The sequence below is a fragment of the Rhinoraja longicauda genome, chromosome 3 (assembly GCF_053455715.1).
Source record: "Rhinoraja longicauda isolate Sanriku21f chromosome 3, sRhiLon1.1, whole genome shotgun sequence".
Lineage (NCBI taxonomy): Eukaryota > Metazoa > Chordata > Chondrichthyes > Rajiformes > Arhynchobatidae > Rhinoraja > Rhinoraja longicauda.
Genome location: NC_135955.1, coordinates 45,971,091 through 45,994,832, shown reverse-complemented (window position 1 = coordinate 45,994,832; position 23,742 = coordinate 45,971,091). Strand labels below are relative to the sequence as shown.

General features: G+C 40.4%; 1 protein-coding gene across 2 annotated transcripts in view; it reads right to left on the bottom strand.

Annotated features, from left to right (window-relative positions):
• glis3 (GLIS family zinc finger 3) overlaps positions 1-23,742 on the bottom strand; it is a 377,909-nt gene that overhangs the window by 61,931 nt on the left and 292,236 nt on the right. Inside the window, exons 7-8 of one of the 2 annotated variants that reach the window (XM_078396063.1) lie at positions 22,729-22,870; positions 3,934-4,099 (exon numbers count right to left, since the gene is read on the bottom strand). In XM_078396063.1, coding sequence (XP_078252189.1) covers positions 3,934-4,099; positions 22,729-22,870 — 308 coding nt within the window. Of the gene's footprint in view, positions 1-3,933; positions 4,100-22,728; positions 22,871-23,742 lie in introns of those variants that run through there. The other variant, XR_013547051.1, reaches the window with a different exon arrangement.

Genomic DNA, 23,742 nt, shown 5'->3' with positions numbered 1-23,742 from the left:
TGCATCTGCCCACTCACCCAACCTATCCAAGTCATCCTGCAGCCTCATAGCATCCTCCTCGCAGCTCACACTGCCACCCAGCTTTGTGTTATCCGCAGACGTGGGATGTTAAAACGTTGAGACCCCTCTTCACACTCATCCTGTCTCCTGCCACCACTTCAGTGTCTGAAGACGTCTCAACTTGAAACTTCATTTATTCATATTCTTCAGAGATGCTGCCTGACCTGCTGAGTTACTCAAGCACTTTGTGTTCTTTTGTGTATTAACCAACATCTGCAGTTCTTTGTTTCTATGTAGAATCTTCAGATTTGGTGGGAGGCAATGTGGAGAGATAAAAGAGGAATTAGGCATTGCAGTGTTAATCAAGGAATCCAGTACTCCAGTAACGAAGGATATCACAGAGCGCTCTTCAATTGAGGCTAAAGGGCCTGTCCCACGACAATGCCAAGTCAGGTCGAGATTACAGCATCTTTGGAAACATCGCAAAATTCCCACGCTGTCAATGCTTCTCCGGCGTCCTAATTTTCGCTGAAGTCACTGACAAGTCGGTAAGTACTTGAGAGTTTTGAACTATAACACTTTGTATGGGTTACTTAAAAACCAAACTTCACTGTAACAAGGCATAAACTGGATTTACTTCCAGTTTACTAATAGCTGTATTAAAAAAAATGTTTTAAAGTGGTTAAGTGGATTTTTGTGAAAAGTGTGTGGGTATTCTTTGAAAATGTACGGGAGATGCATATCTGGTTTCTGGGTTGCATATCTGGGTTGGGAGCCCACTTTAAATGTAATGGCTGATGGCCATAAACATCGTGAAAATTCCCACGCTTACCTGACCGTCAAACTGTCGCCTCCAATCTACCTGTCAAATGTCCGGACGGTAAATAAATTGGTTAAACACAAGCATTTTATGGTATTTTGAAATAACTTTACTTATTTTAATATTATGTGCTTCTAAATGCATCTAAGATAACCTATCAAACCTGGGGACAGCATGCGACAGCGCCTGCAATAAGCAACGATACCTGCCGACAAGCAAGCTGTCGCTGAGAAATTTCACTCCGGATGATTTCTCAGCAACTTGCTGAGATCCACTACGATTTTTGGAAGACTCGTCACGATCATGGCCGCGACACCCTGGCGAACTGTTGGCGACAGCCTAGTCGCCGGCAGTCGCCTTAAAATTGCCTAAGTGGGACAGGCCCTTAAGTGGTAGGACCTTAGAGATGAAAAGCAGACAATCACTTTGCGGAGGAGTCTCAGATCTCTAAATGGCTAATGGAAGACACAGAAGCAGAATTGTGGGCAAATCACAGAAAAGTGTACAAATAGTCTTACCTGGGGTCACCTTCCTGTGAAAGTCATAGAGGGGGGAGGGAATTTTAAAAGTGTATCGACAAGAGCTTTTTGAGCTAATGCATATATACTGTTACAAGGCAAGGGTAGTACTGGACATAATCTTCAGCAGCATTGAGAAGTAATTGCATGGGTTACTGTGAGAGATTTCTAGGAGACAATGACCATAACCCTGTGATCTTTAAGGGTCTTATAGAAAAGGGGGGGGGGGGGGGGAGATTGATTTCGATAAGATAACACAGCACCTGACAAAAGTGTATTGGGAGCAAATAACTGTGCAAAATGTCAACATTTGCAGAGGTTACCAAGATGAAAATAGCAGCAAATAATGGACATAAATATACACAGATTCCAAAGGATCTTGACAAACTCATAAAGAAATTGCAGATGTAATTTAATATATAATAATTAAATAAATCAATGATGTAGAAAATGAAATGCAGGATGCATGGAGAGCAGAAGGAGAACCTTGGCCAATGGGTGATTAAATCCATCAGCACAATATTCCCAGACTGGTAAAAAAATGTTAAGCTCATTAGAAATACTTAAATGGAACACTGAGAATAGACTGAAGATCCCCTTTTGCCTGAAATCAGAATATCAGAATTCTCCATTTGTATCATGGTGGCATTACCATTAACCTTTTGCTTGCATTTTTACTTTTTGAAAGAAAAAACAAACGTGCACTAATGATTTATTCAGAACAATGTGAATTGGTTGATATCCTGGTGTAGATAGTGAACTGAGTTTCACTAGACCTCATATTCTGAGACCATGCTCTCTCGCCAAGGGAAATGAACCATTAGCGTCATCTTGCGAAACCACTTCACAATCTTGTACATGATCACTCTTTTTTTCTCCCCAAACTCCAGAGAATATCGGCTGTTCTATTCCATCGTTCCTCAGAGAGAAACCTTCCTGTTCCCAGGAATCAATCTAGTAAACTTCTGTTGCAAGTCTCCAAATCTATGAAGTCCTTTCTCAGCCAAAGGTACCAAAATTATACATCTTCCTTAAATACATAAAATCGTACGAAAAACATAACTACATTTGGAAACTGTACTGTTCTCTAAGCTTGAATTATTACACTACGTCCGTTCAATGTTTGAAAATTAAAAGCGATACAAGTTAAGCAAATTAGCTTCTATGTTTGATTCTTGAATTTATCTAAGTAACAGTATGTCCCTGTTTTATGGCTATATCAATAGTGGACACATTCTGTGTAATGCAGTATTACTTTCTCTGTAACTTTGGACTTTGATGTAAAATAATATAAACTTAATTTGGTTGGAACAGTAATACCAAGTACGTTATCCTATCTCTGTTGAAAATACACTTACTGGTAATACTTGACCTTGACTTCCTTTCATTGTTGTTTGATAAAGGAAGAGGGGTCATGAAAAAGAAGGACTTATGAAACTCAGGATCATTAACGTGCCTCGTATTTCTGTTTACTATTTGGGTTGGCAAAGGACAAATATTTAAAAATTATAGGAAGGATGTCGACAAAATGGAGAGGGTACAGAGGAGATTTACTAGAATGTTGCCTGGGTTTCAGCACTTAGGCTACAGAGAGAGGTTGAACAGGTTGGGTCTTTATTCTTTGGAGCGTAGAAGGTTGAGGGGGGACTTGATAGAGGTTTTTAAAATTTTGAGAGGGACGGACAGAGTTGACGTGGGTAGGCTTTTCCCTTTGAGAGTGGGGAAGATTCCAACAAGGGGACATAGCTTCAGAATTGAGGGACAAAGGTTTAGGGGTAACATGAGGGGGAACTTCTTTACTCAGAGGGTGGTGGCTGTATGGAATGGGCTTCCAGTGGAAGTGGTGGAGGCTGGCTCGATGTTATTATTTAAGAGTAAATTGGATAGGTATATGGATAAGAGGGGATTAGAGGGTTATGGTCTGAGTGCAGGTAGATGAGACTAGGTCAGGGAGAATGGTCGGCGTGGACTGGTAGGGCCGGACAGGCCTGTTTCCATGCTGTAGTTGTTATATGTTATATGTTATATGTTATATGGCAAATTAATTTACTTTTGCATCCGAGAATATTCAATTCTATATAACATGATGATTGGCTAGGTAGCTCTTGCCAGCATTTGCACCCAATTAAATGAAGCCAATTCATGTTAGTCCTGGGATCACCGTGTCTGGTGAGCACATTAGTTGCTGAAGCAACTGTTCTCATCTCCAGTCTTGAATAAAGATGCATTTTTTGTCGGTCTAGGTCCTGATTGATGTACTATATACTCAGAGAGGTTATGAATCACCAAAGTTGATTTTCAGGTAGAAAGGCCTGATGCCAATCTCCTATCCAGGGACGGATGGCCTTTGGTTTACAGGGAAGTCATCTGCCTTGAATGGCCTTACTTTTAGCGCATTTTGGCATTGACATGCCCACTTTAAACAAGGTAACTGTGCTCAGACTGGTGGGCTAACAAGCATTACTTTTTCACTTAATGAAGTGCAAAGACTTTATTCCAAAACGTAGATAACAACAGACCACCAATGTCAGATGTAAACTGATGAAAATACAAATGACATCAAAGAACATGTTAGCATGTCCAATTGTCACTTACCGTTCATTGCTCTCTTCTACCACTGGGAGTAAGGATAGCTGTGTCTGTGGGTTGTGCGGGCTTCCTTGCATATTGTGTACAGGAGAAGTATGGTTTGGAGGATGAGAAGAAGGAATGATGGCTGCTGCTGTTCCACACCGGCTCGAATGTGTACTGGAAAACATGCCTTAAGGCAAAGAATTCAAAATACAACATTGTTTAATACAGAAAGATTTGATTTTTTTCTTTCATGCAAGGGCATGTGAGCTCAATGATAAAGGTCTGCGTTTAGATAAATCCTTCACCCTCTGCCCCCTTCCTGCACCCTTGCGTTCCTAATTCACGGCAGTGTGGTGAACATCCACATTCTCAGTCACATGGTTGCTGTGAAACAAGATAATGCTCTTCCTCAATAACAAAAGTTGATATCGAATAAAAAATAAATAAATCCAACTTTCCAAAATAGATGTAATTGGTCTTTCAGAAACCCCCTGAATTTGAAAATAAAACCGTCAGCAAATACTCAGCAAATACTTTAAGAGTTCAGCATGCTTAATGTCCTTGGTTTCTAATTGTCAGATGATGGATATCCAATTATCTTTCTTAGAAATATCATAAAAATGTTCTACACCCCGAACTTTGTATTCAATGAAAATAATAGGTTTCTGTGAATTATCCAGATGAATAGGGTAAAAACAGATTTATTTTGTGTGGAATATATTCTAAGATTCAAAAAACATAATGTTTATTTGAAAGAAGGGAGTTTGGTATAAAAGTGTATAAATATAGTAACACTGCATGAAGAATACAGTGCAAAAAACTAGTGCTGGAGAACCCCCGTGGATCAGGCGCATATTTGAAGGGAATTGACCGACTATGTTTCATGTTGAAACCCTTCATTAAAAATGATCGAGTAAGGGTGGTGGAAGAGAGGTAGGAGTAAGGGTGGTGGAAGGAAGGGGCTAATCCTATTAAGGTTTAGGTGGATACAAGTGGATACCCCCTTGACTCACTCAGGGAGGTGATGGGTGGAGTATGTAACAAACTCCAGAGGTGAAGTTGATTGGCAGATGGGAGGAATACAATGGGTGAGTGAATTATTTTATACTGATTTTTATACCGTGTGTGCAGCATTGTACAAATCCACGTGGACATTAACATCTGTAAGCTTTGACTAAAAATGATGTTCAGCAGAACATATATTTGATATCAACATGAGTTAGATCATATTGTGTGTAAATTGATGATTGAATGTACTTAAAATTGAATATTGACCTAGATTGTGGTATACATATAAACAGTGTATAGATTTTAATATTTAAACATGTACGCATTCTAGATTTGAAATGCAGATTACAATATCTGAACAGCAATACTGTATATTAGAATGTAAATGTGTGACATCATGGTACCAAACATAGGCTGAAGCATTTTATTATACTTAATTTCAAGACTGCTGCATATTATTAAATTACAGAATAAAGAGCTAAAATTTGCCCTTGGTTACACGATATGATAGTTAATATAATATTGCACGGTTTTTAAAAATCAATGACATCGAGTTGAAGGGAAAGTCCTTTGAAGGTGGAAGGAGCAGCATTCCTCTTTGGTTCCAATCTTGTCTGAACTTTTACTCCTCATTATCTTCATTCTCCAGACTAACCTGTGTACTTTGGTGCAGCGCAGAAGTAGTGATACACTCACAGGTGTGCTGCAATGCTGTGACTGATTAGCACCTACAGATCCATCAATTCATCAGGTTATGTTGGCTGTAGGAATGCCCAAGAACACACTGTCAGGGGTGGTGGTGGAGGCAGATATGATAGTGGTGTTAAAGAGGCGTTTCGATAGGTACATGGATATGCAGGGAATGGAGGTATATGGATTATGTGCAGGCAAATACAATTTGTTTATCTTGGCATCACATTACACAAAAATGTTTGTGGGCCATCGGGACTGGTCCTGTTGTATGTTCTAACTTGCATGGTTCAGTTAGATGCCGTTCTATGGAATCCCACTTGGTTTCCGACACAAACACTAATATGTAAAGTATGTTCTATTTTTGAAAACACAGCTCCCCCAAGATAATAATTACAGGTGAGATAAGAACTCATGTTCCTGAATTTGTTAATTAATACCTCTGATTTACTAATTTGGTAATTTAATCATTGCATACAAAATGAATATTCAGTTTTAATTAACAAAACCCTTGATTGGTATTGCAAGTATCTCCCTAAACATTCATCACGTTGTTGCATAGTGTACCATCTACTGAAGGCTCTGCAGCAACTCCCAAACACACAACCTTTTATAAGGGAAGAGGGGTAACATTATGTCAAGAGTTCCTATCCAAGTACTACATCATCCTGACTTGGAAGAGTTTCATTCCTTTCTTGGCACTGTCTTTAAATCCTGCAACATTCTACGTAATAACATAGTGGGAGATAAATAATAGACAATAGGTGCAGGGGTAGGCCATTCGGCCCTTTGAGCCAGCACCACCATTGAATGTGATCATGGCTGATCATCCACAATCAGTACCCCATTCCTGCCCTCTCCCCATACCCCCTGACTCCGTTATCATTAAGAGCTCTATCTAACTCCTTACAGCAAAGATGGAAATGATTGAAGGTGGCATTTCATCACTACCTTTTCATGAGGAATTAGGAATACACAGCAAATACTGGTGTTGCTATTGATTGACTTGCCTGTAAAAATGAATAAAATATGGAGGAATAAAGTTTGCTGGAGGAAATTAGTTGAGCAGCATCTGTGGTTGGACATAGATAATCGGAACCCTTCGGACTCAAGTCAGACCTCTGGATTGAGGTCCTGACCTGAAACATAGACTGTCCATTCTCTCCACAGATGCTGCTCAACCTGCTGAGTTCCTTGTTAATTAAAACTCCCATTACTTCTCTCTAGCATTTTGTATCTATGTGGAGCTCCTCCAGCAGATTGATTGTTGCTCCAAATTCTAGCATCTGCAGTCCCTATGTCTCTAAAAGCTGAAGAGTTTTTTAAAAGGTTAATAATGATGTTTTAATGACGTTATGAATAAAAACCCATTCTACTTCTCACTGTGGCATATCATTATATTGTAACAGGGTACTAATTGAGAGTGATCAGCCATGATCACATTGAATGGCGGTGCTGGCTCGAAGGGCCCAATGGCCTCCTCCTGCACCTATTGTCTATTGTCTATTGTCTAACACTTTTCCTCTTTTTATGAAAAAAATCTCTTCAGCAAAAGCATCATATCAATCTCTGAACATTGGATTCCATGGTATCTCATACTCATTTTGAACAACAATAAAGTTAAATAATGACTGTAAACATTATACTTTTTTTTAATAAGTAATTTATACTAGAAAAATGCTTTGTGCTATCGTGATGTATCCGGTTCACTTCTGACAGTGAAAATTTAAGTTATTTATAAGTAACTAAATGCACTTGTAAATGCCTAAGGTATGCAACACAATAATAACAAGCATGCTGCAATAGATTTACATTAAATTCTGCCTCAGGGGGGTTTGTTCATTGTCTGGATCTTTTAGATTAGCAAAAGTCTCTCTTTTCTACTGCTGCTGCATTGGTTTTAAGCTTGTCTTCAGACACTTTAAGTGATTGACAGGTGGAACAATTGATTAGGCACGGCAGAAAAACGTTATCTGTAATGACCACTGTTTGTGCCTCTCTGAGATTTTGAGATTAATCTGAAACTGGTGCTTATGGTATTAATTAGAATTTGAGATTATAGCATCTGGTTGTAGATACTTTTCTCTTTAGATAGTTTTAATGTGGGGTTACTTATAGAAACCGTATACGTTATTACAGTTGTAAGTTGATATGAAAGTAAAGCAGCTTTGCATTAAGGTTCCTTACCAAGCAAAGCCCATAAAGCATTTACCATTATTTAAAACAAAACTCTTGTTTTTATTTCTTTAGTTTTTGATAGGGAATAGGTAAACATACATAATTGCAGAGACTTTTGTTTAACGCATTGGAGACATTTCAGAGACATATTAGACATATAGCTGTATAAGAAAATAACTGCAGATGCTGGTACAAATCGATTTATTCACAAAATGCTGGAGTAACTCAGCAGGTCAGGCAGCATCTCGGGAGAGAAGGAATGGGTGACGTTTCGGGTCGAGACCCTTCTTCAGACTGATGTCGGGGGTGGGACAAAGGAAGGATATAGGTGGAGACAGGAAGATAGAGGGAGATCTGGGAAGGAGGAGGGGAAGGGAGGGACAGAGGAGCTATCTGAAGTTGGAGAAGTCGACGTTCATACCACCGGGCCGCAAACTGCCCAGGCGAAATATGAGGTGCTGCTCCTCCAATTTCCGGCGGGCCTCACTATGGCACTGGAGGAGGCCCATGACAGAGAGGTCAGACTGGGAATGGGAGGGGGAGTTGAAGTGCTGGGCCACCGGGAGATCAGTGGCGTTAATGCGGACCGAGCGCAGGTGTTCAGCGAAGCGATCGCCGAGCCTGCGCTTGGTTTCGCCGATATAGATGAGTTGACATCTAGAGCAGCGGATGCAATAGATGAGGTTGGAGGAGGTGCAGGTGAACCTCTGTCTCACCTGGAAAGAATGTTTGGGTCCTTTGATGGAGTTGAGGGGGGAGGTAAAGGGACAGGTGTTGCATCTCGTGCGGTTGCAAGGGAAAGTGCCCGGGGTTAGGGTGGTTTGGGTAGGAAGGGACGAGTGGACCAGGGAGTTGCGGAGGGAACGGTCTCTGCGGAATGCAGAGAGGGGAGGGGATGGGAAGATATGGCCAGTGGTGGGGTCCTGTTGTAGGTGACGGAAATGTTGGTGGATGATATGTTGGATCCGCTGGCTGGTGGGGTGGAAGGTGAGAACGAGGGGGATCCTGTCCTTGTTGCGAGTGGGGGGATGGGGAGCAAGAGCGGAGCTGCGGGATGTAGAAGAGACCCTAGTGAGAGCCTCATCTATAATGGAGGAGGGGAAGCCCCGTTTTCTGAAAAACGAGGACATCTCGGAAGCCCTAGTCATATAGCTGGATATATAGCTGGATGGGTTGAGGTGTCTTATGAGGAAAGGCTAGTCCTGTACCTGCTGGAGTTTAGAGAATTGAAAGAGGACTTGATTCAAACCTATCAGTAAGTGAGCAGTTATAGAAGGGTGGATGCGAAGGGTTATTTCCTGTTTTGATAAATCTTGAACTAGTTGGTCATTATTAAAAAATAGGGATCGATCAATTGAGACAGAGATGAAGTGAATAATTTTGTTGTTGTCTTAGAAGCTGTTAATCTTTGGAACACACTTTCTCAAAGGGTGTAGAAGCAGAGTTTTTGAATATTTTTAAGCTGGCCAAATATGCGATGAGCCATATGATGAAATGCCACCGTGGATGGCTGGAAAGGTAGAGCTGACATTGCAATGAGGGAAAAAAGAGATTGCAATCAGACAGCCATGCTATTACTAAATTGCAAAGCAGATTTGAGAGACCGAGTGGCCTTGAAACATTTCTAATTTATAGTCCAATCTGTACTTCACTAAGTCTCCGACTCTTCATTCTGTGCTATTGTGCTAAGGGGGCATTTTTGGTCTCTGGGCCTTTTTGTTAAGGGCCTGTCTCACTTTTAGGCAATTTTAAGGCGACTGCCGGCGACTGTCAAAGTCGTAGCAGATCGCTGAACTTTTCTTTTACCCGACGACAATGACCATGACAATGCCGAGTCAGGTCGAGATTACACCGTCTTCGGAAACATCACGAAATTCCCAAACTGTCAATTCTTCTCCAGCGTCCTAATTTTCACTGAAATCACTGACATCGGTAAGTACTTGAGAGTTTTGAATGGGTTACTTCAAAACCAAGCATCACTGTAACAAGGCATAAACTGGATTTACTTCCAGTTTGTTAATAGCTGTATTAAAAATAATAATTTTAAAAGTGGTTAAGTGGATTTTTGTGAAAAGTGTGTGGGCATTCTTTGAAAATGTACGGGAGATGCATATCTGGTTTCTGGGTTGCATATCTGGGATGGGAGCCCACTTTAAATGTAATGGCTGATGGCCATAAACATTGTGAAATTCCCACGCTTACCTGGCCGTCAAACTGTCGCCTCCAATCTACCTGTCAAATGTCCTAACGGTAAATAAATTGGTTAAACACAAGCATTTTATGGTATTTTGAAATGACTTTACTTATTTTAATATAATGTGCTTCTAAATGCATTTAAGAGAACCTAGCAAACCTGTGGACAGCAGGCGACAGCTCTCACAATAAGCAACGATACCTGGCGACAAGCCAGCTGTCGCCGAGAAATTTCACTCCGGATGATTTCTCAGCGATGCCTATGATTTACCTACGATTCTTGGAAGACTCCTCACGATCATGCCCGCGACACCCAGCGAACTGTCGGCGATAGCCTAGTCACTGGCAGTCGCCTTAAAATCGCCTAAAGTGGGACAGGCCCTTTAGGGAAGGTACAATTTTCATTCCATTTATTCAACTCTCATTTGCATTTGGTAACATACTTTCTCTTTTTCACCTCGATTGTCTGAGCTCCACATTGCTCTTCAGATATAATCAATGAATTCAGATACCCAGTCAGCTAATAATGCAGAATCTTTTGAGAAAATGGGACAATGGAAAGTGAGCCATGTAATCACATGCTTGGATTGGGATCTGTGCTGAGACAGACATGATAGATAAATGCAAGTCAGACAAGTCCAGGGCATCCGATGTCTCCCTGGCCAGTTGTATTATTAATGTCTCTTTGAGAGGGAGATGAGTTTGTGAGAATAGAAATTTTACTTATTTGACTTCACGTAAACTGTCAAAGCTGTAAATAGCAGGGTTGGTCCATACTGAATAGGTGGCAAGAAATTTACCTGTGCTTCCTATCACAAAGTTTTTTTCCAACTGTACAGCAGGCAATCTCTGGACAGTTTTTTTTAGATTAATTTAGAGATACTGCGTGGAAACAGCCCCTTCGACCCATCGAGTCTGCGCCAACCAGCAATCCCCATGCATATTCTACACACACCAGGGACAATTTACATTTTTACAATGCCAATTAACCTACAAACCTGTATGTCTTTAGAGTGTGAGAGGAAGCCGGAGCTCCCGGGGAAAGCCCACACAGGACACAGGGAGAACGTACAAACTCCATACAGACAGTACCCGTAGTCAGAATCGAACCCGGATCTCTGGAGCTGTAAGGGAGCAACTCTACCACTGCGTCACCACCACTCCAAGCTAATCTGGGGTCAGATTTCTAGAAATACTAACGATGATGCTGCAGAAAGAATGTACTTGTAACAAAAAGGAAGTAGAGTCATTGAGTTATATAACATGAAAACAGGCTGACCATCAAGTTCCCATCCATACTGATTCCATTTCCCACTATTTGGCCTACAGACGAAGTAGATGCATTCATTCGAGACATCCTAAAATAACTGAATGCAATAAAGATTATTCTAGTCCGCCAGCACAAATAGGGCTAAAGATTTTCCCACATTCTGAAATATTTTTGGATAAACGACAGCTAAATCCATCGCAAATTTGATTTTGGTCTACACAGTGTATGATACAGATTGTTTGTACACTTGAAGCCTATGGAGAGTGTGGGCCACTTATCCTTGGAGAGTTGAGTATTAGTTAAATGGAATTTGAATTCATCTGGTCTACTGCCTTGGAGCCTTGTTGGTGGGATTCTCTCTTAAGTAGTTTCCCTAGAATTAACCCCCTATTTCCTTCTTATTGCTAAATTTATCTGGGCTCATACTGAAATGTTTGGCTGACCAACCCCTGCTCATCCCCCTTCCCCGTCACCCTGGTCCAGCATATGATGCTTGCAAGTTGATGCTTGGGCAGCAGACCAGACAAGCCATTAATCACTCCACATTTGACTGCACATCTATTCCACTCAGCTCCACTTTGCTCATGGGATGCCTCAAATAAATTTGGTGCAAGGCCCCTTTCACACCATGAGGGCTCATAATCTTCATTGTATTGTTATTTAGCGTGCCATCAATCATATGTTGAGTGTTTGCATGTTTATTATACTTATGGAATGTTTCTGAGTGCAAGATTCTCAATAATACCCCAAAAGCTACTTTGAGCAGCGTGACTTTGAGCAGTCAAAGGCCATGATAGATTGGAATGTGATGGGCCTGCAGGCAACATCAATCCTTATAGAGAGCTTGCTGATAGGGAGGGCTACAAATTCTGTTTGAAGGATTCTTGCTTCTGGAGATAAATGCTCCTGTGAAGTTTCTTTCAATTTTATGATGTCCAAAGTGCCATATAAATATGATTCAATCTAGTTTTTGCAGTAAAGACAAGAGTAACAGAAGCAGCAAAGAGGTTATTTTTCTTCAGAACCATTCGTTCAGGGTCTGATTAAGTTTTGAAAAGGTATTATTTTGCTATAGGAAGGATGTCATAAAATCTAGGAACGGCATACAAAAGATTTACGAGGATATATAGTACATGGATAGGAAAGGTTTGGATGGATATTGTCCCGGCGCAGGCAAGTACGACTAGGTCGCTTAAGCAACTTGGTCATCATGGATAAATTGGTCTGAAGGGCCTGTAACAGTGGCGATGTGATAATCTATGGGTCTAAAACAATAGAGCAAATATCCACCCATGTGTGGCCTCTGTGCTGTGCAATAGTTTATGTACCATTCAGTACATATGGGTCTCCATATTAGTTATAATAATTTGCAGAAATAACTGATCAACATCTGTATTCATCACACTGCTGCTATGTCTGACTTAAAATACCTTTCATTTAAAGTATGAAATGAAATTTAAAAATGTGAAATCTGTTGATCCTCTGGCCTCTTTCTGTGCTGCATAGCACCGTGACTCTGTGACTAAGTGAAGAGCAAGAGAATAAAAATTGGCCAAAAAGTAGATGCATTTCCCAACAACACCTAGAAATGTGCACAGTAGTGCAAAATTCCAGGTTAAGTTGCTGTTCAACAGGTATAAACAGAGTACAAGCCCTGTGTCGATTCATGTAAAATCAGTTTTACTTTGCTTTGTTCAAGAAGAATTGAAATGGCAATTTCAGTTTCGTCTGGACAATGGCCTTTTAGGTTCATTGTCCAAAATTGTATTCTGTGTCTTCCAATCCTAATGGAAATTTTTAGTGGTTTTAAAGCCCTTATCATCTGTCGCATGCTTTAATTAATGGAATGGCTCTTTAAATTTATATGTTTAACATTTACAGGAGTAATCAATCAGTCAACAAGTGCTTGTTTTCTCAGCAGTGGAGTACTGGAGACAGACAATATTGTTTGCCAGCAAATTAGTTAAGAGTTTGGTGTCAGGGGCAAACCAAGCTTTTGTCCTATCACTTTGACAGGTACCGAATGCAGTCAACAGGACCTGTCTAGTCATCCTGCTGGAGGATAATGTACGAAGACTATCAAAGTACTGAAAAGAATTCAGCTATTGTCTGAAATAACATTATTCCATACAGTATTAATGCCATGATGATGAAGGGATTAAAATGATGAATCCACTTCCTCAACTCAGCTGGATTTTCATATGGCAGTCATTGCAAGAATGAGCATCAATATCCTGCTGACTTCTTCTTTAAAAAGGAAAATTAATATATTTTAATAACATGAGCTAAATTCTCAAAACTAGGAATTTGGCTATGTACAGCATTGTAATTGAATTTTTTTGTTACGACTAAAGGGATTTAGTCCAAGACATGAATCTTTGAGACACAGACACATAATGGCTAAATCTCTTGTCTCTGTTTTTTTTATTTTAATATTATTGACTAATGGATCTTTGACATTTGCCTTGGGTTCTTGTGTATCCCAGTGCACCTTAGGATTTCACAGTGGACCACTGTGCTACACATGGATTTTCTAGTTCTATCAGGCTCTAAGATCAGGTGCTTTTTTTAGGAAAGTGGGTATCTATTTCTACGATGTCTGTCAGTGAGGTTCAAGAAAGCAGTTCACTTAATTCAATCAAGGAATTCTTATTGAAATTACAAACCACAAAATCCAAACAAAAGTATTTTATTAACATTTGACTCATTCCCAACTATTTTTAAAAATAGGTTGTATATTTAACCTTTCAAGAACCATGCTGGCTTAGTGTAGATCCATTGATCATGAAAAACTCCAAAGATTATATCTCAGAAAGGGGACTTTTAATTGGGTGTGGCTTCATTAGTAAGGCTATGTTTCATACTCTAATAACCTAGAGCTAACATTTAGTATTGGCAATAGTCCTTGACCTGGATTGTTGTTGCCAATGGGCATGGACCAATGGACATTGTCTCTTTCCCACAAAAACTGAATTTCAAGCTTGGGTCATTACTTTGTTGGGAGTGGGTCTTATGTAGGATTTGAGAGGTGAAAAGGCAAATGGAAGAGAAGTTTGATGATCAGAAGGTGGGAATATTGGGATTTGGTAGTGGCCATCAGTCAAAGGTGAAGAACTTCAGTATTCATATTTAGGTGAGTTTTTGAAATCTTTTTGGTCTCTTCTTCTTCGGCTCTTCTTGAGAATTTGCTTCTGTTCGTGTTTCAATGGGTTCTGAAGTGGCTGATGAGTGCAATGTGGGAATCACAGACTCTTCTGTGCGTGGGAAAGGAGGAATCTCATTGAGCAGGCAGGTAGACAGATTAGAAGCTAGTGTGCTGCTTCCACCAATTATGCAGGGGGGAATTTATGAACTGAAAAGGTCTCAGAGGCATTGCAACTTCTCCATTTTGATTGGTAACAGGCCATTGATTCCTACCAGTTGGTTAGATTGTTTTCTCAAGGAGGCTTTGAACATAGTTATGTCCTCTGTCTTGATAATCTCTTGCCATTGGAGATCAGAGTAGAATGGCTGTTAGAGAAGTCTGGAGTTGGACACACAAATGGAGCCCACTAATGCTGGGCAGGTTAATCTGGGGTAGAATTCTGGCATCGTGCTGTTAGTTTGCTTATCCTGTGAGTAGATTCAAAGCATTATTCAGCGATAGCTTTAAGATGCCCGCATCATAAGATGTCTCTGAAACATTTCAGGCAACAGCAATCATTGCTGCCTGGTAGACCATTAGTACAATGTTCAGTTTGAGGTTTTGCTCTTTGAACACATTTTTATTCAGATGGTCAAAGGCACATAGAGATGAATGTTATCATTCTTTTTGATAAAACACATGTAACCCCCATGTTGACCTGGGCATAGCTGACACAGCACTTGCAACATGCAGGACAAATGATTTTTGTATAAGTGTCCTCACATAGCTATGAAAATCTGCATTTTTACCAATGTGACTGCTTACGTCCAATCGGCATATAATGAGCACGTATCCTGCTTTTTTTATAGAGTGGTTATATACTTTTTTGGACTTGTATGAGAGGCCCGTGATAGTGACTTTCTAAGTTCCAGTTTTTAAAATCCTGAAGTAAAGGCATTAATTGTTTAATCTTAATTGAGTGGATGGTCTAAAAAACCCACAATAGATTGAGATATAAAAACCTTAAGAAAAAAGTTAATTCGAGAAAAATAAAGTTAATGTTTTAGATAAATGCTCTTTCATTAATTCTGAAATGTTAATGCTTCTCTCACCATTAATACTGCCTGATCTCCTAAGTATTTCGAGAAATTCTGTTTTTACTTTAGATTTTGAGCATCCTAGTTTTTCCAAATATTTAATTCTCAATCAAACAATGGTCTCTTTGTCCTTGGCCTTCTATAGTTTAAATGAAACTTAAGCTTCTGGAAAAATACCTTAAGGGCCTGTCCCACTTAGGTGATTTTAAGGCAATTGCCGGCGACTACGCTGGGGTGTCGCGGGCATGATCGTGAGGAGTCTTCCAAAGATCACAGTGGATCGCAGTGGATCTCGGCGCGTTGCTGAGAAATCAAACAGTTTGAAATTTCTCAGCGACAGCTGGCTTGTCGCCAGGTATCGTAGCTTATTGCAGGCGCTGTAGCATGCTGTCCCCGGTTTGATAGGTTCTCCTAAGATGCATTTAGAAGTACATAATATTAAAATAAGTAAAGTCATTTGAAGATACCATAAAATGCTTGTGTTTAACAAATTTATTTACCGTCAGGACATTTGACAGGTAGATTGGAGGCGACAGTTTGACGGTCAGGTAAGCGTGGGAATTTTTGCGATGCTTTTGGCCTCAGCCATTACATTTAAAGTGGGCTCCAAACCCAGTTATTCAACCCAGAAACCAGATATACATCTCCCTTACATTTTCAAAGAATGCCCACTCACTTTTCACAAAGCTCCACTGAACCACTTAAAAATTTTTTTTTGTTAATACAGCTATTAGTAAACTGGAAGTAAATCTGGTTTATTCCTTGTTACAGTGAAGCTTGGTTTTTAAATAACCCATACAAGGTGTTATAGTTCAAAACTCTCAAGTACTTACCAACTTTTCAGTGATTTCAGCGAAAACTAGGACGCCGGAGAAGCATTGACAGTGTTGGAATTTTCACGATGTTTCAGAAGACGCTGTAATCTCGACCTGACTCGGCATTGTCGTGGTCATTGTCGTCAGGTAAAAGAAAAGTTCGGCGATCTGCAACGACTTTGACAGTCGCCGGCAGTCGCCAAAAAAATCGCCTAAGTGGGACAGGCCCTTTACCTTTTGAAAAAGCACCTATAATCTTTGGGATTGATTTTAACAATTGCACCAAATGATCCTTCTCTTTGCACTTACATTTTTTCTAGTTCACTACCTCTTTTTACACCTCTTTGGATGTTCACACCCGCTACCTATGACCTGATCATGGACCTTGTCCCTGTTCCTTCCTCCAGTTTCCACATTTTTTCCCTGCAATATTCTATCTTTAACACTTTCTAGTTTTGATAAAAGGCCAACTATGTTTCTTTCCTCACAAATGTTGTTTGATCAGCTGAGCACGTGAAGTATATTTTTTTCAGATTTGAGGCAACTCCGATATTTTAATTTTGTTTTGGTCAATTCAAAACAAACAGTTAAAATAGATTAATTGGAAGAAGTAACTTAACGAAAATGATCTATGTTTGATAAGTACAGGCAATTAATTGGTGGTGAAAACTTCAATGGAAATAAAATTCAGTTGTGATTTAAAGCAGGCTGTAGTCTGGCTCAAGATGATCAATTTTACATTATCATACAAAGCCTTGAGCTACCCTGCACAATGCCATTTTATATGTGAAGCTTGTGACTTTCCAGTCCTCAAACAGATTTTTGATCTTGAGCCAAAACTTACACCGATGAAACAGAACCATATTTTGTAGGCATGGCAAGTTCCTCATTCTACACTCCCTTTAAAAAAAAGTACATAAATACACGCCATTTAACAACTCTTATGATTTGAATTATCGTTTTCTGGACTTATTTCTCTAAAACGAACTTGCATAATAAAAATGGATTTTGCTAATGCTTCGGTATTTAGAAAGGTTAGGTTGTCACCACCACTGTCTGTCAATCCACATATATCATTTTAGTTATGCTGCTTCGGCCAAAGAGCTATTTTATTAATCAACTTCTGAACAAAACTTCGGCAGAAAAAGAAACATATTTAGGACAGATGTTAATCAAGGAATAGACATCAAGTCTGGCCAGTTAAGTTGATTGATTATCATTATCATGGGATACCTTGAGGCATACATTTGATTGTAATATAAACAATTTGAGTTAGTTAATCCATCTAAAATTGAATGATATTTAATGTAAAATAACTTTTTATTTTATCACACCCATTATTGAGTTTGCAGTGATTTTGTTTACATTTATCACGTAAATTATAGTCATAACGAGAATATCACGAGGTCTATGATAAATATTTAAGGTATCACGTTCATGCCGTGTCAAGATGAAGGAATGTTACGTTAATGTATTACACTGTATACCTGTATTCAAAATGCTGTCCACTTAACCAGATGCATTATGTTGGTAAAAGAAGCTTAGTTGGAAAACAGAGCAATATCGAAGCAAAGTATTACATATTCTGTAATTAATATTCATTTAGTTATATATGGGACTATTGTTAACCATGTTAAAGTATTTTGCCATTTGCTGTTTGCATTGACTGAAACAAATAACGAGCAAAGCAAAATTAATTTAATGGAAAAGGAAAAATATTGCAGTAGAAATTAGTTTTGGATAATACCATTTGGGTACTGTATTCTTTTTTTTCCGGAAAGTGGGTATCTGAGCAAGTGGGCATTTCATGAAATGCAGTTATATTTTCTCCTTTTCTCCCCTGCTTTGCTTATGTTCTGACTCAATTGTTGCTCATGGATCTGAGAGGCAAATGATGAACCTCCAGGCCTTGTATCCCAAAAGACAAGGTCCTCTAAATCTTGAAACTGGTCGTATTTATAAAAAAGTTGTAGAGTCATAGAGTGAGAGAGTGATGCAGCGTGCAAACAGGCCCACACCGACCAACTAGCTACACGAGTCCCACCTGCCTGCATTTGGCCCATATCCATTCAAACCGGTTCTATCCATGTACCTGTCTAACTGTTTCTTAAATGTTGGGATGGTCCCTGCCTCAACTTCCTCCTCTGGCAGCTTGTTCGATACACCCACCTTTGTGTGAAAAAGTTACCCCTCAGATTCCCATTAAAACTTTTCTCCTTCACTTTAAACCTAGACCGATCAGCCAAAACATTATGACCACTGACAGGTGAAGTGAATAACATTGGTTATCTTGTTACAATGGCATCTGTCAGGGGGTGGGATATATTAAGGAGCTGTCACACTTAGGCGATTTTTTAGGTGACTGCCGGCGTAGAAGGTCGCTGAAAAAATGGCAACTGGACCTCCCCAACGACAATGTCTACGACACGCTCCAACAACCTACCACCTAGTCGACGTCAAGCCACAGCAAGCTACTGATAACCGGCGACCCAATTGTCGCGAGTAGGACGTCCATCTACGACCGAGCCTACGACAACCTACGACCACACAGGCGACAACCTACGATAACTGAAGTCAACCTATGTCTACCCACGACAAGCTACGACAAGCTACGATCCTGTCGGCGACAACTGAAGACAATTCACGTCATTTTGGCCTCCGGTTTTGACGCCGGTACCTGTCGCCAATTGACGTAGGTTGATGTAGTTAGACACCAATGGAATTCACCGAAGTCAGCACCGGCGACAACCTACATCACCTGGCGACAACCTGGCAACAACCTACGACAGCACCTGCGTCAGGAGACGTCAAGCTACGATCATTGGTGTCAAACCAACAGTCGGCAAATTTTTTTAAACATCTCAAAATTCAGAGGTGACCAGAAAAACGCTACGACTCTTTGGAGACTACTCACGACCATACAGGTGACACCCCGGCAACCTTGTGGTGACAGCCTAGTCGCCTGTAGTCGCCTAAAAAATCGTCTAAGTGGGACAGGCCCTTGCGGCAGCAAGTGAACAGTCAATTCTTGAAGTTGATGTTTGGATGCAGGGGAAATGGGCAGGAGTAAAGACCTGAGCGACTTTGACAAGGGCCAAATTGTTGTGGCCAGACAACTGGGTCAGAGCATCTCTGAAATGGCAAGGCTTGTGGGGTGCTCCCGGTCAGGAGTGGTGAATACCTACCATATGTTTATGACCTCTTGTTTATGCTCCTTTTGTCCCAAAGCCAGATTTGCTGTCCCTGCCTCTCTTTAATTGATGAGTTTCCTAGGTCCTGGTAAACGTATCTACTTGTCTGGGTTTAACAAAACATTAGGAACATGGACCTATCCCCATTCAAGATACCCCATAACTGCTGCCGTAATAATGGTGATTTGGTATTGGGTTCTATACTCTGATTTTCAGTTGAGACTCTGCAACGGGACCTATTGTAGGTTCTGGACCCAAAACATACAACTATCCCTTTATCTCAATGAATGCCTCCTGACTTGTTGAGTTACTTCAGCAGTTTGTTCCTTGCTCAAGATTACAGCTGTTACAATTTCTGCTCTTTGCAAAGTTAATTATATTTTTCCACTGTTTCTACTATGAGTTTGTGTTTTATTTGTGTGACTTCATCTTAAAATTTAATCGATAATTTTTGTTTCCTAGATCGTGGAGGAAATACAAGGCTGCAATGAGATTGCCAGATCTTATTGAATGTGGAGCAGACTTTGAGAAATGAAGTATCCTACTCCTACTCCTGCTCCTAATTTATTTGTTTGCTTGATAATTATTCAATCATTGTTACCAAAGCTGTGGACAAACTAACACCAGCGATCCTCCATAGTAGAGAGATTTCATAATTGATGGCATCTGTGAAGTGTTTCCTTAGTTTCAACAGTCATGCAATAGCAGGCAGGGCATTCATTTTGATGCAATGCCACATCCAAGCAAATGTTAAAATAAGGGCTTACTTATCAAGTTATAGGCGTCTTATTGTGCAATATTCTATCCTTTCAAATTCTGAACACATTCTACGAAAGGTTGACTGTTATGATACCATCCACCACATTTGTGGAACTAAGCCAGATGAGCGATGAGGTTGGTGAGCCATGTTACTGTAGCAAAAGTATGGTCGATACATTGAGTAGTTATTTTATCATTGCCTGCTTGGCAGTTATAATTGCCCATGATGAAACTAACTTGCCAACATGCACTCATGATCTCAAAGACTGTGATTTTAACTTACTAGAGAAGGTAAAAATATTCCCTGGGAAACAATGGGACCCTCCTTTAATTTTACTGATAACTGCTATTGAGCCCTGGGGTGAAGATGATTTTGGATCTCCTGACAGAATAATCCATGGTAGAGAGAAGATTGGGAAGTAAGGGGCCCAAAGAGCTGTCCTCTTCCTTTTCTGCAGAATCTGGAAGAGCAGTCGAAGGGACTTTTTACACCACGCCTCAAGTGACTGATACTGTGATCATTTTAGCTGGATGCTGTTCCTTTTACTGATCGGGATTTTGTTTTGCTGATATACTAGGATTTTGGCTGTCATCAGCCATTGGAGGCCTTCGGAATTAAACCCTCTTGGACTTCATAGAGCTTCTTCCTGGTGAGACCAGATTGGTTAGCTAAAATCAAACCATTCCTCCAATTTGACGACGTTGAAAAAATCATTCACGCATTCATTTCCTCCCGCCTAGACTACTGCAACTCCCTATACACTAGGATCAACCAATCATCCCTGTCCCGCCTGCAATTGGTCCAAAACGCCACAGCGAGACTCCTGACGGGTACCCGTAAAAGGGACCATATCACTCTGATTCTGGCCTCTCTCCACTGGCTCCCAGTACAGTACAGAATCAACTTCAAGCTCCTCATATTCACATACAAAGCCCTAAACGGGCTGCCCCCCCCCCCCCCGCACCCCCCCAATATCAAAAATCTTCTAACCCACCACTCTATCTCCAGATCCCTCAGGTCGGCCGATTTGGGGCTACTCACTAGCCCGCGGTCTAGGCTTAAGCTCAGGGGTGACCGCGCTTTTGCGGTTGCAGCTCCGAAACTGTGGAACAGCATTCCTCTCCCCCATCAGAACTGCTCACTCCATCGGCTCTTTTAAGTCCAGGCTCAAAACCTACTTCTACTCCCTAGCGTTTGAGGCCTGCTGAGGGGGCGCTGTAAACTGTTTATGTATGTGCTGTTATGTTTGTGTGCCATTGTATGTTCGTTTTCTTAGTACCTGAACTGATGTACAGCACTTTGGTCAACGTGGGTTGTTTTTAAATGTGTTATACAAATAAAATTGACTTGACTTGACTTGTTTTTGCCACTGCCTATTTAATTCCATCATATTGAAATCTGAGCATTGTGAGGTAGCAGTGCGCTCAACCACTTCTACATGCCTTCTTCCCCTTGCACACAGCTGAGAGCTGAGATGATAGCTACGTGTCATCCAGAGATATATGAAACACCTGATCAATGTATTCAGCACAACTCTTGCCAGTATCACTTAGCCAGATGAGTCAGACTGTCCATTTCATGTTAATATTCAGCAGTCACCAACTTAAATGTCAAGGCCCAGAAATGCTCGAGGGTTACCTGCCATCTGGATTCTCAAGCTGTCCCACTGTATCAACTTATAGGGGACTGGAACCCTAATGGGTTATCATGGATGTAGGGATCATTGGTCGGTGTGGACTCGGTGGGCCGAAGGGCCTGTTTCCACGCTGTATCTCTAAACTAGGCTAAACTAAACTAAACTAGCTGCAGAACAGGATTGAAAAGGGCTCATTCTAAATGAAACTATGATACATTGGTTATTCACGGCGGTTTCACAAATCCAAGCGTTTGTTGTTTTATGAGAGTATTGCCAAATGTATTATTTTTTACAAATGTTGAACTATCATAAACAAAAAGTTTCAATGTCATCTTGCTGGAGAAGGGACCCAACCCCAAACGTTAACTATCCATGTTTTCCAGGAATGTTGCCTGACCCGCCGAATTACTCCAGTACTTTATGGCTTTCATTTTGTTACTTTTTACTTGGTTATTCTGTGAATGGGCCATTGTAAATGAGATGTAAAGTCATGGATATCTACCAATGCATGACAAGCATACAGGTGCTGCCATGAGGAGCTCACCAACAAATAAAGCACAACTATCGATCCTTGAGCTGCATACATTTCTCTGACGTGTAAGATGGAATGCGACTCAATGGTCATCCACGTCATTAAGCTGAGTGTGAGTCCAGCAATGGTAGGAAATATTTGTAATGTGGCTGCTGCTGAAATAATTAATTTTGCAGTTGATAAATATCTAACAGCTATTATTCATATCCTCCATTAAAATCTTGATGAAGATAATTTACTGAGCTCATAGGAGACCAACCCTATAATATTGAAACTGAAATATATTTCATGCAAAATAACTGAGAGGTGTTTGGAAGCTTACCTGAATACATGTCATGTGGGGGCCCTGGTGATCGACCCAGGGTGCTGTCCACAGCATCTTGTGGTGATGTAGCAGGCTGCAGTGGTTGAATAGTGAGGCAGTCATTGAGCATATCCTGATCTGGCTCGTTACTGGATCGTAACTGTGTAACAAATGCGAACAATTTGAGTGAAGAGAACTAAAAGCTTTCATGAGAGATGCCAAAATCTTAAAACAAACATTATTAGGGAGGGCAGTGAATCCTATATTACTTGAAATGGATTATTACATGAAATGGTCTTTACAAATCCTTTCTTGTTAACTAGTCGGGAATGATTTATTATGCTCTACATAGGAACTAAAGAAAGTATGCAATGTGGTTACGTACCAAATTCTGAATTTTATAAGGAGAAGATTATTCACTTTAACTTAACTTGCAATTTTGACCCTTTATGACAGACTGAGACTTCACCACAAAGTGTATGAAGCATGAGTTGATGCATTTCTTTTGCAGGCAGAAATGTGGTTCAGCAAACGGTGATGGATATTTGTATAATATCCAAATCAGATATAACAGGTGCATTTCTTTCTTTCAGCAATAAATGTTACTATCAGGCCAATTGGAGACATTTCATTGAAATGGATTACTTTGAAACTGTGCATCCTGATTGAACCACATATGGCATGCGAGTTGCCCTGTGACAAACTGGGGTAGAAACTGTACAGCCCCTGAAAAAGTATATTATAGGAATGTGAGGAAAAGAGTTTACACCCTTTTCATATGAGCTTCTCTGGAACACTAATTTTGCTGTGCATAAGGGATACTCTACTGCAATAAATGGAATTAAATTGGGTTACAAATTGCATTTCCTGGGGGCCGGTCATGAGATGCACAGGAGGAGAATGAAAGGAACAGAGAGAATGGCAGGGTGAGAAGACTGAGAGTGAAGGGTATAGTGGAATGCGTGCAAAGAGACAATCCGGGGAAAGGGGTCAGTTCTAGCTTGTCAGGTTTGATTATGGAAACTTTGATTT